General features: G+C 40.8%; 1 protein-coding gene across 1 annotated transcript in view; it reads left to right on the top strand.

Moving 5' to 3' along the window:
- Positions 1-195: 195 nt before the first annotated feature.
- The window catches only part of TSPAN12 (tetraspanin 12), a gene marked incomplete at its 3' end in the record, with an annotated part of 32023 nt that continues 12819 nt past the window's right edge, over positions 196-19399 (top strand). The window contains exons 1-3 of the mRNA XM_010139534.1: positions 196-261; positions 13321-13403; positions 14057-14192. Of these exons, the coding sequence (XP_010137836.1) occupies positions 196-261; positions 13321-13403; positions 14057-14192 (285 nt within the window). The remainder of the gene's footprint in view (positions 262-13320; positions 13404-14056; positions 14193-19399) is intronic.

A 19399-nucleotide genomic window follows, 5' to 3' on the forward strand; every position in this document is an offset into this window, starting at 1 on the left:
GTTCCCGCCTGGGCGCGGCCGGTCTAGGGTCACCCCAGGGCTGCGCTCGCCTCCGCCGCCACCTGCGCTCTGGTTCCTCGACAAGGGGAAGTTGCCCGGCCCTTCCCCGTGTCTTCCCCTGCAGGGCGCGGGCGGCCCGGCCTCGGGAGGGAGGATGTGCTGAGAGGATGGGGCTGTCTCCTGCGGGGGCTCGCCATGGCCAGGGAGGACTCGGTGAAGTGTCTGCGCTGCCTGCTCTACGCCCTCAACCTCCTCTTCTGGGTGAGTGAAACGACGCGGAGGGGACCGGGCCGGGCTGGGCTCCCGCTGCCGCCCGAGCAGGTGGCGTCCTGGCGGTGTGTGTGGCAGGGAGCCCGGTCAGCACCAGCCGCCTCTAACCGCGAGGCTCCTCGTGCTTGGCGAAGGGGTAGAAGTTGCTTGCCTTGGTGCCCCTGGTCTACACCCCATGCCAGGCAGTTTCCCTAAGGGAAAACTGGACACTGAATAAAAAGAAGCCTTTGGAAGTCAAGTTAGGTTTGCTGTTAATTTAGTGTTATAAATACACATGTGAATTTATGCATCTATAGTATGTAGAGAGGGAACCATTCATAGGTGCAGTAGCTTCCTGACTGGATGAGTTTCAGAGCATCCTGTGACCTAAGCTGAACTCCAGGCTCTTGCAGGTACCGAAGCACTCAGCTGCTCTGCGAAGGCCTTGCCCAGTCTTTTTTTGTGCTTTCAGTGACCAGATCCTAACTGGTAGGCAAGGCCTGGGGTGATTTCTTTTCTTTTGTTTTCAGTATTTCAGTCAAAGCTGTACTTACAGCAGCAGGGTTTCTCTCTCTCCAGTGTAATTGGGTGTGATCAGCACTTGATCCTAAACTTTCACAGCTCTGGACGATCAGCATGATGGAGATTGCTCAGAGTCCTCACTCGCACTAAATGAAATCTGCTTCATCTGTATGCTTGAGATTTATGCTCGATAAGTGTAAGAGAACAAAAGGACAAAAGCCAAGATGTCCCACAGCTGTTCAGAACAGCTGAGTCCCAAGGTGCTGGAGCAGAGTGCTTCATTTCTCAGTCCTGAGATACTTGCTTTGTGTAGGAAGGCATGCCTGTATCTTTCTTTGGAGGAGCCTAATGAGTTTTGTTGCATTGCGGTTCCTCTCTAGGGACATCAAGGTCTGACCTCCGAGATTTAAATGTGACTGCCCTCTTTCCTCAAGTTTTAAGTTCCTTTTCGTGTCAGATTGCTCCTTCCTACTTTTCATTGTTTTGTTAATGTTTTTTTTCTGTTGTGGACCTCAGGTGTCCACAACATCTTTGAGCTGACAGTGGAACAGTGTTAACTACATGTGTAATGTGGTGCTGCTGTTAACTTTGTCCGTTCTTAATTCATGTCTAGATTTGGTTTAAAGCAACCATGGCTAGAAATAGTTTCTTATTCTTTAGATTTTGTTGCCCTTTAAATAATGATTTCTCATATCACCTTAAGTAGGAAGGGTTGAGTAGTTGGGGTTTTTTCTAGTCATATAGGAAAAATGATCTTTTGAGTCTGTTTTGGTATAACAAGTCCTAGGGAAGAAAATGCTAACTTCCCATACTTGTCTCCAAAATATCAACAAATGTCTGTAATTAATCTTCCTAGCTGAGGTCAGGACACTGGAAACTGCACCAAGCAGCTAAGAGAAGTCTGTGTAGTGCTGAAGCATGTGAATACGTAATTAAATGCCAGTATAGTAGTTGACTTGCACCACAGATGTTGCAAAGAATTAAAGTTGTCTTCCATACTGTATATAAAATTGAAGGTGGTCCATTTGGAGTTCTCTGCATTTTCAAAGCAGATGAATCCAGTGTTTGGGTTCAAACCAAATAAACAAATAGGGAAAATAACCCAACTGCCAGAATTTTGTGATAATAAATAGGATGTTAGTTGGGTGGGTAATAAAATGTATTGCAGTTGCATCAGGCTTCTTTGGAGAAGTGTGTGTGTTTTATGAAAATCTTTTTCTGCTTCCTATCTTGTCCTGTTCAAATGTGTATTCAACAGCTGAGTACAACTCTGCTACTAGCTGCTTGTTGTAGTGAAATCTGTCATATCTCCTCCTCTGTCAGAACTTGAATTTTCTCCTGTTGGGCTTAGTGGGAGTTTTGCTGCTGCCTTTTCTGAGTGTCAGTACCACAGGGCAGAATTTTCTTGTGAAAAGTTCCCGCAGCAACAGGTGTTTACCTGCTAGTGTGGGCGTGGGGGCCATGATTTCCCCTTGCTGCTGCTCTTCCTTCTGTTTGGAAAGCTTTAGCTTGCCTGTTGCTTATGTTAGTACATTCTTGGATAAATACCAGCCCAGGTTATGGGCTGGATGTCAGGAAGTTTAGATTAGATCAGCCCCTTGAAATGCACAGCTGTGTTCCTCCTGGGACAGTGGATTCTGTCCCAATGCGTAAAGACAAGATCAGTGTCATGATTCCAGGGTTTATACAGACCTCCTGATTTGTGGTGCATATGCTCTTCAAGCCCAGTCTTGGCTGTTTTTATGCTTTCTCTTGCTTCCTTTCTTCCCAAGGGCTGTTGCCTTCAGATGACTTCAAGCCAGTTGATAATGTGCCCAGTGGCTGTGTCAGTTATCAGTGTTTGGCTGAAAACAGTGAAGATGTGTAAACAGTGTGTGTTGACTTTTTAAAATCGACTGTTGACTGAGAGTCCTGGCTGGAATAGGGTGACATTCTCTTCTTGTTTCAGTGTGATGCATTCAGCAGTAGGTCTAACCTCATGTTGTGCAAAAAAAGATTGTTTTTTTGACTCTAGGCTGGAGGCATGAAGGTTTTGAAGGCCTGACAAAAACTGTGTAAGAGCCAGTAGTCACCAGCAAGTACATTCTGACCTCTTAGAAGGGAACATCTAAAGTAAGCTTCAAACATGTTGTGTGTGCAACTATCCCAGTGCAGATATGATAGGACTCCAGCATTTGTCATTGCCAGCTTGGTGAGGGTAAACTAGGGCACATGAAGCTCCGTAAGATGATGTTATACATAACAGAACTGTCTAATCTGACCATCCATATTGCTGAAAGACTTTAGATGTGAATGATTGCCACAGCACACTGGTGTCTTCATAATTTGGTTGCTGTTGGAGTCTACAAAAGCAGAGAAGTGAGAGAACTCTATCAGTCAGTCTGCTGCCATCTTTGTAGCTTATCCAGTGTGTTGCTTGTAAGTGTGCAGCTGTCTATTGCTATGTATTTGGATGGGAAGAAACTTTTTTTACTGGGCTTAGCTGATGAGCTGTGTTGTGGAATGGTAGGCAGAGTGATGTACCTGTCTGGTGGGAGGAGGAGGTGGACAGTGTTGTTGGTTATGGTTTTTGTCATTTTGGGGCTGAAGCCTGCTTAGCTGTAAATAATTCATAAGCAATGAATCATAAGCCCAAGGCTTTTGTTTTAGTGGTTCATCTTGTGTTGATAATGAACCAATAAATGTATTGCCTTTACTGCCCCAGAAAAACACTGGTTTTGTGGATGCGAATGAATTGGTGCTTCTGGAGCTGCAACTTAACAGCAGATCTTGAAAGGTGTTTTCTTCTGAGGTGGGAATAACTAATTGTTGTTGAATAAGTGACTGACTGTGGCAGTAGAGCTGATGTTATGCTTCTGCAAGCTATTTCCAATGTTAGTTGAATCATGCATCTGACTACAATGTGTCTCTTTCAAAGCAATGAGAGTTGCAGTTTCAGGACCTCCTTGGTCTTCTAATTTCATAGGAGTTTTTTGACAGTGCCCTCCACAAGGAACATCCTTCAGACTACATCCTGCAGTTAACATTTAGTAATATTCTTCTCTCATCCTCATGTAAAAATGAGTATCACTTCTTAAAGTAATTTATGATAATGAGAGACCCAACTTGATTTCTGCAGGTTTCTCATCTTGCTCTCTGAAATACTGCTATTTGCAGCATATTATGTCCTGGACAGCCTAATAAAAAGAGGACACCTGCAAAAATGTGTGATTTAGTGCTTCGTAGTCAATACTTGTGCTTAACTAAGCAGATTATCTTAGTGGTGCTTGAGGGAAGACATTCTCCTACCACTTCCCAATTTTCTGTTCTTAGTGGCAATACTGGTCTTTATTGTCTCTAGAGAGCATGTGTCAGGACTTGGGGAAATTTGGTTTTGATAGCTCTGTGAACATACTTTATGCAGTTTATGAGACTACAGGGTCTTCCCTTCCGGTGGGCCTTTTCTGTATCAGCAAGCTCCTGAGACTGTTCCAGCTCGGTAGCGGTCATGGATGTAACATGAGTATCTTAATTCATTTTGAGCACTGTATAAGCTGTCCTCACAGAAATCCTCCTCACTATATTTTGCCATGTTGCCACTGTTGTTCTGTACTTTGCTGTGGTCTCTTTCCCAAGTAAACCACCTTCACGAGCATTTATGCTAGGGAGACCTTCAGTCACAGGACAGGGCCAGCCTGTAAATAATGGCATAGATGTAACAGAGGAGGTTATCCAAGGGCAATGGCTTCTAGGGGTGATTATAGTAGATGTAAGTAAAAGCACAATTTTTTATCCATTTTCTCACTTAAAAGGAAAAGGCGAAATATATCTAACATGCAGTAAAAAGTCTGTATAGACTTTGTCATGAGAACTGCCAGCTTTTTTTTTTTTTTTACTTTTTCTGGTGATCGTGTGATGTGGAAAGGAGGAGCAGCTGCTGTTGTGTTGCTTGTAATTGAGGTTGACTGTACTTTAGTGGCTTGGGCAAATCAAGGTTGTAAGTTGCAGATGACTGTGTCATAGGTGGTAAAGATCTCTTAACCCATGATTAATAGTGTCATTGGATGTTTGAGCCAAGCCCGTGATGTTGCCACGTCCTTCACCTTGTGAGGTTTTTCTGCCTGGGGATATGCTGTTTCTGTTGAGCAATGCCTAAGCTTTCCTTCACATACAGAGCAGTACCATCTAATTTAGGCTATGTGGTTGTAGCCAATAAACCTTCCTGGCAGGCAGTAGAAATTGTTTTGCATCTATCTTGAATTTGTGCTTGTGAACAAAAAAATAAACCCTCCAAAACCAAACCTCACATAAAATGAAAGAGGAGCAAGCTTCCAGTTAGCTTTCCTTTTGTTTTGAATACTTGGTCAGAACTCAGAGATTTCAATGGGCATTGTGTACCACCTGAGAATTTAGAGCAATTAGTGTTTTGTAAGGAAGCACTGAAGGTGGTTGGAAGCAGTGGTATTTTGTTTCCTTCTGTTTCCAGCCTCAGAGGGAATCTTGTTGGATGTTGAATCTTGTAATTTTTTGCTTCATTTTTCAAATCTGCCATGACATAAAGAATTCAGTCTGTCCCCCCCTTCCCTGCAACTGTATTCTGCATAGAGGTTGTGTTTCTGCTGCTTTCCAACTTCCACTCACATCAGTGGGATTTGTAGATACTTGGAACGAATAAGAGTTAGGGTCAAGTTTTTAAGGAATGTAAGTGACTAGTAATATCCATTGAAAAGAATGCTGCCTGGCTGGGAACCTATAGCAGTGTAAACGTGGGGTTTGGTCTAGGCTAACATGCACTTTTTTTAGAGACTACAGTGTAGACGTGCATAATTGAAACCTCATTTTCTTAGCATGCAAGAATAACTCCAGCTTTTGTGGGAATATGGTGTCTTTTACAGGAAGGTATTCAGCAGAGAAAACTAAAGGAGGAGTTTTTAAAGGACCAGAAATACTTTTAACTCCTGACTTTGAGAAATCTTTTACTTTTTGGTGTCTTTACGCTACGTTATTTATATAACATGATTACATTACCAGACCATGTCCTAACAAAATGGATTCAGTCATAAGTCAACTTTGTATCTATTTCTATATAACCCTTTATCCATGTATAGCTTTGTAGGTATCATGGCTCACCCTGCATGACATGTCAACAGTGAACTGCTAGATGAGTCCGCGCAAAGCAGTCCTGAAAAAGAGAGTGGCTTGGTGTGATGATGGAAAGGATGATGATGGAAACCCCACCCTCATGTTAGAAATGATGTTAATATGCTTCTTAATTGACACTCAGAAATCAAAGAAACCAAAGGGTTTTGGATAATTCTCACAATTAACTGCATGGAGCTTACTGCATCTGCCTTGAGGATGAAGGCACAAACCCGTGCTGACTAGATTTGAGCCAATAGGTCAGGGGAACTACTCATACCAGTAAGCCATGTTCTCAGGCAGAACTGGAAAGGTCCATCTGGCCTGTAGCTACCTCCTTTTTTTTTTTTTTTTTCCCTTTAAATTCACTTTCCTCTCTGTAGAGTGTGGGTACGCAGTTATTCATGAATCCTCAGGCACTGCTTCTGTACCTTGAAGATTTTCCAACATCTCAAGAGTCTGTGATAGACACTAGACAAGGGTCATAGAAATGGTACAAAGTTTTTTTAATCTCTTCTCAAGATGTAGGGGTGTCGCGGTTTGAAAAGGGGAGCTGTTCCCCCCACCGAAAGGATGTGATGGACTGGTGTGTTTTGGCTGGGAAGCAGGGCAAGACAGTTCAAACACCATCCCCACCGGGAATCAGCAGAAACGGAGAAGGTCCCACCCATTTTGCAGAAGGAGTCTTTTACTGCTTCAGGGACCTAGCAGGTCTTGGACTTGTCTTTCTCTCCTTAATAAAGGTCTCCCATCTGGGGGCGTAAGATAGAGTCCTGCGCAGCATATCTCTAGCAGCGTGGACGAGATAGAGAGGAGGGCAGATAGAGCAGAGGGGGGAAAGCAAGATGGCAAAATGGCGTCGAGTCTTCTTGGTGCAGCCCCTTTTATGACTTCATTCAAGGAGGTGTGTTCTCCTTCCCGGAAGCTTGGGAGAACCACAGCTCTCTGGGAAGAAGAAAGCCAGACAACATGGGAGCATCTGGTTCCTCCATGTTGAACCCAGGACAAGGGGACAGTCTGATTTTGTGCAGTTTTGTAGGAATGTGTGATTTAATTAAAAATGCAGGCTTATATTAGTAATCTTCATGTGCCTATGGGTATTTGCATGTAGAACAGAAAAACTAAGTGGTGTACCCACAACCAGCTGATATATAGGCCTGTGGATCATAGGAAATACATACTCTTTTCTCATATGAGTCTTCCAGTTATATACCCTTGCTTTAAAATAGTTTGCCTGCCATCTGTGAGGTTGTCTGTGCTCCATGAACAAAACCAAACTCTTACAGAAAAAAAATTAAGAGTATATTGTGTATATGTGAAGGCATATCGTCTTGATGATGGTGTGTGGCTTGTGATACAATCTAGACACTTGAGCTCTGAGCACTGCTGCAAGTTAGCCATAATCAGCAGCACACCCCTCTGGCTCCCCAAATGCAAAAGGTCTCTTGACAGTGAGATTGTTACTTTTGAGGGAAGGATGGGACAAATCACATCCTAACAAGAAGTGCAGTGCCTAGGTATTCCAGAGAGAATGCATACAGAAATATATGCACTTTCTTACCCCTTTTTGCTTTTAATGTACCTTTGGGCTACACAGCCAGAAGTTGATATGTGGGTCTGACGCTCGGTAGAACTGGCCGATAGATGAACTGTACCTCAACCTGCATATTTGGGCTCTTAATTTTTCTTTATGCTGTGCTGCTGTAGGAGCCTTGCACAGCCAGCTGCTGGAAAACTTGCTTGCTTCCCCTGGGAGGATGACCCGTTAGCAGCCTGTCAGGGCTCTGGCAGTTGCCTTGTTGTAAAGTGTGCAAGTTCCAGCCCGTGCCAAACATGGAGCAGGTTGTTAACTCGCTGCTGCAGCTGTGCAAGTAAACCCAGATTCAGAGTGCAAATGAGTACATGCTTCAGCTGTTTGCAAGTGGGAGGGGACCAAGGCATAACCCTGTGTAGAAAGTGTAGCTAAAACTGAGTGTAGGCCTGTCTGTAGAATAAAAGGTGAGTTAGTGGGGAATAGGTAATTTGCGTTTTTAGAGGCCACCCTTCTTTCTCTAATTATTTAAATGCTTTTGCTAGGTAATATAGAAAAACAAGACCTCTTGTCCTGCTCTCCTCCACCCTTATGCCTCTCCCTCCCGAAAAAATGTAGTCGTTTGTTTATCCAGGGATCTGAGTCATCTGTGTTTGTTCAGTGATCTGAATATTGAACCTAATCATGAAAGTCTTGTGAAAGGACTGCAGTGTGCTCTATTCATGACCTTGTAGAGATTTATCCCCCCCACCCCGCCTCTCCTCTTTGGTAAGTCACAGCTCAGGTTACCCAAGTCAATTTTAACTGGAAAATTTTCTCAAGGTTTATTTCTTTACTAAAATTAAAGGACATATTCTGATGGATGTTGTCATATCTTGGAAGTAGTTTCCTTGGAGCTGGAAACCTTTTTCTGCAAAGCAAGTTGCTCTGTAGTGCCTCTAGTTTAGCATTTTGTACGGGTACCAGAATGTGGCCTGAAGTTGTTTACCCCATATGTTAGAGTAGAAAGGATGCTGTGTAATTTTTTTTTTTTTTTAACACGGAAGATAATCTTTCTTCTGATTTAATAATGAAAAAACACCTTCTTTCAAATTTCAGTGGAGCAACTTTCATTGAATAAAAAAAAGATAAAAGAATGAAAACAGGTGCACAAGTAGCAACAGCAATTGTTCTTGCTCCCTCAAAGACAGAAATCCGTGTTCTTTTATTAATTGAAAATGCAGAATTCTTTTCCAATTTAGGTATTGTCTCAATGACATTGTGAGTAGAACTGTCAAAATAAGGGCCTAATGAATAAAAGGTGATTTGATATTTTCATTTTGATGCATAATTTATATAAAAGAGTTCCAAAGATAATTTAAACTGCTTGGAAATGACCACTGCTAATAGCTTGAGTCCGTTGTTGGATATTGTGGTTCAGTTGTCTGAGAAAGCTCTAGTAGCTTTAAAAACTTTACAGTATAAATCAGTTTGGACATTTTATATTGCATGATCTGCATGTTGCTTATATGTAAAAATATAATTTATTACCTTTTGTTTAATCAGCGTGGAAATGTATTTAAGATAGAGTGTGACAGCAGACAGTTTTGTAAACTCTTCAGTGTCGTGTTGATAGCTATATAACATACTGTGACAGTTCAGAATGAAACCCATCGTGACTTGTGCAGCCAGCTGCAACAAATAAACATGTTTTACTGCTACTATTATATTATGTTTACAGCACAGCAGACCGGCTGTCATCAGAGAACTTTGGATGAAAACTTCTTGGTGAAATGATATAACTACTATGTGGTGAGAATTATCTGGGTAGTTTTATTTCTCATAAACTTGTGTCCTTTCATCTGATTGCTTGATACAGATTTCTAACTGTATTTTCCATCTCAATTAGTTACAAAACAATGGCTGAAGTAGGGACTGCCAGTTTTTTAAGGCTGGCTTTTTTCCATCCTCCAAATGAACTAACAAAAACTGTAATGAGGACCTTGCCCCTGCCCATGACTCCTTGAAAATTGTGTGGCAGTGAATTGCAGCAATGTGACTGCTGTTCTTTGCTGGTAGGTTTTGGATGCACACCGAAGTTTTTGAGGAGGCTGTTATTGTTCCTCCCTACTGAGTGCATAGGCTGAGCCATACTACTGGTGTTGTTTAATTCCTTGCTGCTGGCTGAAGATCAGCCTCTGCTGTAGGTGGTGTGACGTGGTGGGTGCCTGGAGTCTCCTTGATGTCAGCTGTCATTTGAGGATGCTTAGTGCCTTTACAGGGAGGAGAATATGCATGTTGAGTCATAAGCAGGAGGCTGTGGAGGACAGGCGTGTGCGTTGTGCTCTGGCTGAGATTCCCCTGTGGCCATGGAGCGGGAGACCAAGTTGACTGATGGGTGTGAGTTAGTGCTTGATAAGCTTTTGTCACTAAACTAAACATCAGTCATTATTACGCAGGCCAGTCTGTTGTTGCAAATGCATCTTTCCTTCTGCAAGGGGTTCCTGCCCGCTGTTGCTGTTCACTGTTGCTGATCAGAAGGGATATGACTTTTTTTCCCATCACTCCTCTTTGTTAGCAAAGAGCTACCAGTGTATTAACAGCACTCTGGCTTTCAGGTTGTTTGGAGTAATAACTCACTTTGCACTTTCTTCAAAATAAGGTGCCAGAGGTGCCTCCTAAGGAATCATCTGCTTGGCGGGAGGGTGTTGCATGGGTAATCTGTGTGTAACATCTGTGTAGTAGCAAGGTAAGGCATTTTGCATGTGTGTTTTTTAGAGTAATGCTGAGCTAGCTTTTGAGTTGATACCATACATGCATTGTAAGTGTAGCTGAAGTCAGTAACACCTGAAGGAGTTCATGGAGGTGAGATCATTCAGGGCACAGGGTAGGTGAACGGGTGAGCTGCAGCCTGGCTTCCACAGGGATTACAGAGGGAATTTTCTTGTATGTAATTTATGTCCAGCTAGGAATATAAATGGCTGTTAGCTATTTACACTGAAGGAGAACAGCCAGGGGACCTAAATGGCTAAAAGCTTTTTGGATTAAGTGAGAGACTTTTAATAGAGAGTTTGTTCTTATGAGCTGAAATAGCATTTGTTTAGTTACATTATTTCTGAGGGTTATGTTTCCTAGGTGAAAGGAAGCAGTCCTTTTCTTCCACTTGCTGTTCATGATAAATGAAAACAAAGTCATGTTCCATGGCTAAGGATTTCTGTAGAAGTCACATGGCCATGTGTGGGCCACAGCTTGGAGATGCATCTGCTTGGACTTTCCCTTCACTGATTTTTATATGGGCAAAAATACCTATCTAGGTAGAGAACACTAAACTTAGGCAGACTGAGCAGAAATAAAACTTGGCCTCCTTCCTGATTTGCCTTTGTAGGCAGGTCCTTTTTTCTAGCAAACTGAATGATTCTCTCAGTGTCAGTACTCTGCTCATTTCTCTGGGTCTCTAGGCAGTCCTTTCTGTCCCTTCTGCATTCTAGCTTCTTGATCTTCCTGTTGTCTCCGAATAACCTGAAGGTTCCAGTATCCCTGTGGTTTCTCTTTTGCCTGCCAAATCTCACCTCTTCTGAAGAAGTGATCTCTTTCCTTCTTCCAAGGAATCTACCTCCTCTTGTTGCTGTACAGTAATGTATTGCTATGTACTGAAGGCTGAAAGAAAACAAGTGCTACACGTGAGTTCCTGATGGAGAGCAAAGACTAGGCAGCCCACCACTCTGCTATTACTTAACAAGCAAACATTTTTCTGGTACAGTTTTTGTAGGAGGACCATCTGGCTCCTATTAAAATTGCTGAGGAGTGTGGTTTTGATGGACTTCTCACTTCTGAGCACCACTGGTGTAAAGCAAAGTAACCAAATTTATCTTAAGAATTTTACTATAAACGGAGTGGAAGTGTGCACTAACACTCTGTGTGTATCAGCAGGCCTTGCAGGGACATGTGGAGGGTTAAAAGTATTTTTTGTTGCTATTTGCCCATAAGGAGGTAGGCTGTCTGCTTGTAGTCTTCTTTATCCTTCTTTGCATTAGAAACATGTTTTTTATTGTTTGTGTGGTATGTTTGCCTGATGCTTTCTTCTGAGGAGGTAGCCCTTGTTCAGCAGTTTATCTAGGAGGAGATTCTATCTACCTTTTTTCCTTGCTCCTGCAGCTTCCTGTAAATAACAGAACAGAAAATGTTCTTTACTGCTACCATTCTACCAGCCAAAATAGATCCCACAGGATGTAAAGGACATGCGTGTACGTAGTAGACATGTAGCATGGAATAGCTTTCAGGACTATGCTTGCAGGACTCGCACTGGCACCACACACAACTAAGGCAGTCCCTTAGTTGTACTTTATCCATCAGTTTTGAAAAGCAGGAGAAAGCTGTGGGGTGCAATTGGGAAGTCTTGTGAAATTTTAAAGGCAGAAGTAGCCTGCTGTGGGCACGCTGCAGGCAAAGGAGCTGGTAAGGACACAGAGCGACTTTTCCTATGTGTTAGGTTTGAACCAGTTAATTGTTGTTCATAACAACTTTAGGGAAATACGAAGGCTTGTGGGAGGCTAGCTGCTGAAGGCAACATGAGAAATTAACACTTCTCACTGATTTAAGAAGCTGCTAGTATAACACTGAGATTTTCTGGTATACAGTTATTCATTTAATGAAAACAGTAGTATTTGGGAGAGTCAGCATGCTTGGGTCTCCTCCCTCAGTTAGGCAGTGGTGCTTCTCAAGTCCTGAGTCTACCGGGTTCTGCCCCTGAGCTGTGGTTCAGCCTTAGGTGCGCATGTGAGATTGATATGCTTAAATTTTCCTTTTGGATGTAATAAACCAGCTGAAATCCCTGAAATGGTTTGAGAAGGAAGCAGTGTCATATCTTTGCTCCATTTTGTAGAAAAGCTTTGTGGTTCCTTCCTCTCCTTGAGGGAGTTTATAGCTGCATCTTTCACCTTCTGTTTGGGGAGCAATACTCTCCCTGTCCCATGCATTCAGAGGGAGACATGGTGCTCTTGGGGCCAGAGAGCACACACAAAGGTATTGATGGCTGCTGGTCTTTATGTGAGCCCTCCTCCAGCAGGCAGAGCATACTGACTTACCGAGCCCAGTGCAAAAGACATGTATAAGTGCTGTGAAGAGTGCCTTTTCCTCTACTGGTACCTCTGCTATAGCAGCAGGAGAGTTGATGTTGTCATGGTCTGGGAGGTGTGTTCTGATCATGTCATTCAGGTTTGGCTTCTCAAGAAAATCAGATGCCAGAGCTTCTACTGGTAGATCCCAGCTGTGCGAGAGTGTGTGATGGCATCGGGTAACAGGAATTTAGGTCTGCTGAGGTGGTGGCAACTCTAGGTTGCTTCAGTCTCGGGTATTTACAGAGCAGTGAGTTTTATTGTTATTTCAGGAAACTAAGGCATAGCATTCATGGTGTGACTTTATCTGAATGACCAAGAGAATCAGATTCTTCAAAATTTAACACTGAAGATAAATCTCGTATGTGTCAGTGTATCAGTACCATTGTATCCTCTGTGGGGCTTCAGATTACTCTTCACTGGCTGTGGACCTGAGCATGGCTTCATGGTTTCATACAGACTGATGAATAACACCTGTGAGACCTGAAAGAGCTGCTGATTTTAGCAGCATACACCCTCCCTGTTGTTTCTGTGCAGTGGTGGGACTTGAGCCAGCAGTGGCATCACTGAGTGGAAGAGAAGGTATTCCAGACATTAATTATGCTTACTGGAAAAGAAATTATTGTCACTGCCTCCCTAAATACTTGGGCAACAAACCAACTCTAAGCATATGGAAGCACAATTTTGGGGACAGTGTGCTGTTCAGATAAATCAATACTGATGATTGATCCTGTATTTAAATTAGGAATGATCTTGCCATTTTTTTAAAACTCCATCTGCATAAATAACTCCATCTTTTCTTTTTAGTTGATGTCCATCAGCATATTAGGTGTTTCTGCTTGGATGAGAGACTACCTGAATAACGTTCTCACTTTAACAGCAGAAACAAGGTAAAGCTTTCCTTAAACCTATTAATCTGTGTGGGTGATTGATTGTGATGTGTGTTGTTCATTCTGTATGGCAAGTTTCCTAATTAGGATTTGTAGAATTAAGAAGCCTTCAGCTGAGCTAATTATTGTTTTGTTGAAAGGTGTATTTTTGCCTCCATTTCTGGCATCAGTTGAAATTAGAGAAGGGGGAAAGATATGAATTTAATCTTGTTTTATTCCCGTGCCTTTCTCTTCTGACAGGGATCAATTTTTGGCCCTTTGCCGACGTGTAACTATATTATATTACTGTTTAGTTTTGAATACTTTATTCACTCCAGAGATTTAGGAATACTGTTAGTTTTATTACAGCAGTGCTTCTGAGCCCTAGTGATGTAACAGGACTCCATTGTGCTACATACTCTGCAAGTACAGGACAGGAAGATCACCTTTGCTCCAAAGAGATTTCAACTGATACATTACTTTCTGGTACCTGAGTGCAGCATTTGATTTTAAAATCACATAGAACAGGTTTCTGTGAAATGTGTAAGGTGCTGGAAGGAACACATCTGCAAATCCACTGTTTTTGTTTTAATGCCTATATTACATTTTTCTTCTGTACCATTTTTTGTGATTATGCTTTTTTTTTTTTTGATTATGGCTCTGATTGGTTTTAGGGTGGAGGAGGCTGTCATTTTGACTTACTTTCCTGTGGTCCACCCGGTCATGATTGCAGTCTGCTGTTTCCTCATCATAGTTGGAATGCTGGGCTACTGTGGAACAGTGAAAAGAAATCTGTTGCTCCTTGTCTGGGTATGTTTCATAACCTCTAAAAACCAGCTAATTTCTGCTTCACCTCAGCAGTGTAAGAAAAGTTTTAATCCACAGGCACTAGATAAATACTGATTATTTTTTATTACTGTGGTGACTTATGATATTGGTGAGGAATTGTAATTGCAGAGCACACAGTAGGAAAGAATTTATTGCCCAGACTGCATTATGCTGTGACTGAAAGACAAGTAGTGTCTCATTTGCAAAAATCCACTTCATTTAGAAGAGCAGTTGCTGAAGGGAAAAAAACCCTTCTAAGTACTAATAATTATAGAAGTCTGAGTGCTCTAAAATAAACCTTATGCTACTCTTTTGACTCTTGAGTGAGCAATAGCTAAATAACCTAGACTTTGCTTTATTCCCGCAGTTGATGGTGTGTGTAAAGTAACAGCATTTGTAGCTGATGAAGGTTAATTTTGAGTGTATTCAGCAGCTTTGCCTTCTCTGGATGTGGAAATTTGCAGTTGCATTTGGTTGTGAGCAAGTTTAAAAATAATTTCCAAGTACCCAGATTTTTCCTTTGTTTGGAGGCCACATAACTGAGCCAACAGCAGCTGAAAAGCGATAGTCTCTTAGGCACAAGGCTCTATGCACAGTATAACTGTGGTGAGCTTTTGACTGTCAAGGGAGCCAAATTTTACTTCATTTGTTTCTTTACTTCATCTGGATGTCAGTGAGTTTGAGGGGAAGAAAAAACAAACCAAAAAACCCCAAAACAAGCAAACAACACCACCAAAAAAGCCCCAAACAAAAACTCCCAAATGCCCCAAACCGAAAAGCCCATCAAACTTGCACAAATTTTAAAGGTTTAGAGTTTAAAGATATTTAGAGCACTGGCAGCGCTGAGATCAAGGATTGCCGTGTACGTGTATGCTTCTTAGAAGTCTAGCTGGTAGCCCTTTGCAGAGTTAGGCTTTGTCTTTGATCAGGAGGATAAGCAGGATTCCCTGTAAGCCTGAGAGAGTGAGAGCAATGGATGTGAAAGGGGTGTATCCGACTTGACTACCGTAACTGCAGTTGCAGAAAGTGGACAGGTAAAATCCCTCAGCTGTTCACAACGTCCAGGAGTCTTGTTTAAGAAGAGTTGGGCTCCAGCTGTTTTTTCCACTGTGGTGTGTGTTGATGTCTCCCAAAGTGCATACAGGTGCATTTTTCTTGTGTACCTGTGCGGGTTTAAGTACATGATACCCAGACTTCAAAAATGTACAAAATTACTGAAAAAAGAGAGGTTTATGCAACGTTTGCTTTTTATTTAGTAGGAAATATTCTAACTGCAACTAAAACAGTTGGGAAACTGTACCGAGGGTTTGTGTTAAAATGTGGGGGTTTTTTTATTTGAGAGGGTTGGAGTAAGCTTTATTAGAGATTTCCAGCTGAAGGTCTGCAGCAGTTCCTCAACTGCAAGAGGGCAAATGCTGTTTCTTCTTCAGATATTTGTTAAGCCTGTATACAAAATGTAGATTGTTGTTTCAAAGCTATATAGTTAGGAAAAACTCTCATTTAAATTGGAATACTTTATAGTAATATAATAAGCATCTTTTATTTCTAGATCTTAACTGTTAAAGTCAATGGGAACAAGTTCTAAGACAGAAATTACTTAGTTATGAGCACTTGCATAAAAATAATGGATTAATGCAATTTCAGACCATGTAATTATTTATATAGTATTCTTTCGTACATACCTTAAGAGGGCTTCGTACATATATTTGGGTTATATAAATAGTGAAAATCTTAAAAGATGGTAAACTTATTAAGCCTTAGTTTTTATGGTAAGGTTATAAAGGTGTTTTTTATTTTATCATTGTGATACTTTTTAATTTCAATTAACATTAATAAAAAGCAAAGCAACTGTATGATGTAGACCATAAAAAAAAAGTTACCATTTTTAGTATAAGGTTTGAAAAAAATCCTAATTAAAAAAAATGAAGGTGAATGAAGGTTTTGTTTTAACTGTTTTCAGTTTATTTAAATGAGCAGTGTAAAGGAGAAATAATTTATAGCTTTTAATGCCATCTGGAAATAAATCAGGTAAAGTGTGTTTAGGCAGTCAAATTTTACTAAATCCAATCAAGACACTTTTATCAGTTATGTTGCAATATTTTATTCTCAGGAGCCTGAGACCTTTCTCTTGCTAAGCAAACTGATAAGCAAAACTAAATGATATCTTCCTAAGTATGTCATTGTCTTTAATTAATTGTTAAATGAATGCTGTCGTGTTATACCGTAGAAGTATGCAGACATAAGTCAATACCTCATTCATCAGACTAATCAGAAAAGTGATGGATCAACAAAATAAGCTTTTGTACAACCAGATGAACTAGAAGAAAAGAACCTTCATGTAAAACATTAACAACCTCTTCAATCATGCTTTAATCTTCTTTTTGAAGTACATGAACAGCCATAATGACGGCATGGAGAGATATTTGGATACAAATCTTGATGTTTCTAGCAGCATGCTAATTGCTATTGCTAATGTTGTCAATGAAATTGGATTTTTGGATAATCTAATAAAGCATAAGGACGATAAAAAATATATAATGGTGTTATTTGTAATAAATCTGAATACATAATTATTTTCATTTGTTTTTGAAATTTTGTCTTACAATTAAATGCTTGAAACCTTCCCAGCTTCACATAAGACATAAATATAAATTGAACTAGTATTTACTAAGCTAAATAGGAAGAAAATAAAACACCTCTGTCTGCTGAGGTGCATGCTCTGGATTGTTTGTAGAGTTTTTTTTTGAAGCTACGATCATTAATTTTGATTGCTTCAGGAATACGTACTCATGAAGGCTAGTTGGTATAAAGAGCCCACATGTACCTCAAGTGTCTGTAATACAATTTTGTTATGTGTTGTGAATGGCCAAGATCTTCATGTAGAAGAGGCTGTCATGCCAGTTTAAACTGGAAGCTCTGGGCTCTTCCAAGTCACTGACCTGGATGTATAAAAGAATCCAGGTTTTATGATGCTTGATATTATCTTTCTCAAATCCAGAACCATCCTTTGCTGTCTCTTTTCTGAGGCTGTCTACATTTTGGATTGTTTTGGAAGTCTGTTGTGCACATAGCCTAACGAGAAAAAAAAAAAACCAAAAGACAAAACCGAAAAGAGCACTCCTCCCCCATACATTCACATATTCTTTAATAGTAACCTTAAGGGTGTGTGAATTTTTTCAAGTTCTTGTTTTACTAAAACTAGCAAGAGTAAACTCTATTGCTTGACAAGAAAAGCTTCATGACAATCCCACTGGCTGGAGTTTTCCTGGCTGGAGTTTTCCTTGTAAACTCTGGCATTTATAACTATGAGTTTTCCACAATTGCAGCACTCAAAACAAGGATTCAAATTTGTCTGCATATGTTTTCACAAAGGGGAAAACTGTTAGAAGTATTTGATGGTAAATAGGGCGAATCCTTTTACTGATTTTTATCATAAAATTGGCAGAAAAATAAATGTTCATCAGAGCTGAATGGTGCTAGACCCTGTTTGTGTGTGGTCGAACAGCTTGTTAATACAGGTATGGCAGAACCTGGTTATAAATTGGAACTTGGCAGACTAAATTGTCTATTAATTGAGTTAAAACACAACCAGACAAAACATCATTAAACTAAACTGATCTTTTCTTTAAAAGCAGGCAAATATTTCATAAAGAAAAAATTGAAATGATACTGTATTTTGGTTGAAAAGGTAAACTGGACACATGTGACAATCCTACCATGTATGTGGCTGTTTCATGTAAGTAGTTCTCACCCAGCTAAATGCATTGTTGGTGAAAGTGGTTTCTGTGAAATCCATCTGACAAATGACAGGGAATCACTGACTGTATCACCACCTGAGGCAGACTCTTCTGTACTCATACACCCATTTCAGGCTATGTGGATATAAAGGTCACAGGGGTGATTAAGTTTGGGTGTCTGCTATGTTGTAAGGTATCAGTAATGCTAATGTCTTCCAAGAAGGCACTCTTACTCTGTGAGAAACATTAGCTGCTCTACAGTACCACTATTCCGCAGTACTTGTGGCTGCAGTTGGCATGAATTAGTATGAGAGTTTAGTGATAATTAATTTTTTCTTTTTTTATGTGCATTAGAATATATCATGTATTATTGCAGAAATACAGATTATTTGTTCTGTAATAATATAGGATATTTGTTCTGACCCATGTGGTCTCTAACCACAGTCACAGCTGCTCCAATACCTTGTACTAACATTTGGCACTAGAATCGTTATTTACCAGCCAGAAGTATTTCTTCATTATTTAACTACGAAGCACTGAAAGGGAAGAAATAACCAACAAATGTACTTTGTGTAAACCCATGCAGTTTAGAATTAGACAAGACAGAGACTGAGTTTCTTTTCATATTTTGTGCTTTTATCAGCAGCCCATTTATGAATGTGGTGTAAGCAGGAGGAAAACAGAGATTCACAAGACAGGTTGGCTTACCTTGTTGAAAAACTGGTTTAATAGAGTTTATAATACTGTAGTACAGGTTTGATCAGAAGGCCAGTACTGCACTAAAACTCAAATTCAGATAGCCAGTGGGTGAGGGGCTGGATCTTGCATTTTGAAGCGCTGCTTGTTTCACGTTCCATTTGTAAGAGACAATAGACTTAAAGTTTAAACTATACCTCCATAGTTTCAGATATGAGGAACTTTCTGAAGAAAATAAATACAGAGTATATTTTTTTCTTTCCGTATTTCTAACTTTCAGTCCATTGCTTGAGGAGATGCTTGTACTAATCATTATAAGAGATCTTTTTGCCTTGAACTGGGATAGAGGGTAAGCTTCTTCCCTGCTCATATCAGGATTTTCAAGTTACAAACAAATTACTACATTTTGAGATTAGTGTTGGTGACGCCAGAGAGTCACCACAGAGCAAAGCTGGGCTTTGCAGGAACGGGTGCACCCTGCAAGGCTCCCAGCTCGGTGGAGGGGACAGCATTGATCATGGGGTCCAGTGCCAACCTCTCTGTCTGCCTGTCTAACCATGAGGTGCATTTTGTTGACCTTGTCTTCTCCAGTGTAAATGTACAGTGCTGTGTATGTACTTAAAAGACTTTTCCAAAGGCTTTGAAACGATGCCCAATTTTCTTACCTAGGAGAGAGAGTTGGCAGATGAGAGATACAAATTGCCTAGCATTATGGATTAATGGGGAGGCATTTAGAGTTGAAGAGTGCTGCCTGCT

This window comes from Buceros rhinoceros, unplaced genomic scaffold (genome assembly GCF_000710305.1).
Source record: "Buceros rhinoceros silvestris isolate BGI_N320 unplaced genomic scaffold, ASM71030v1 scaffold39017, whole genome shotgun sequence".
Taxonomy (NCBI): Eukaryota; Metazoa; Chordata; class Aves; order Bucerotiformes; family Bucerotidae; genus Buceros; species Buceros rhinoceros.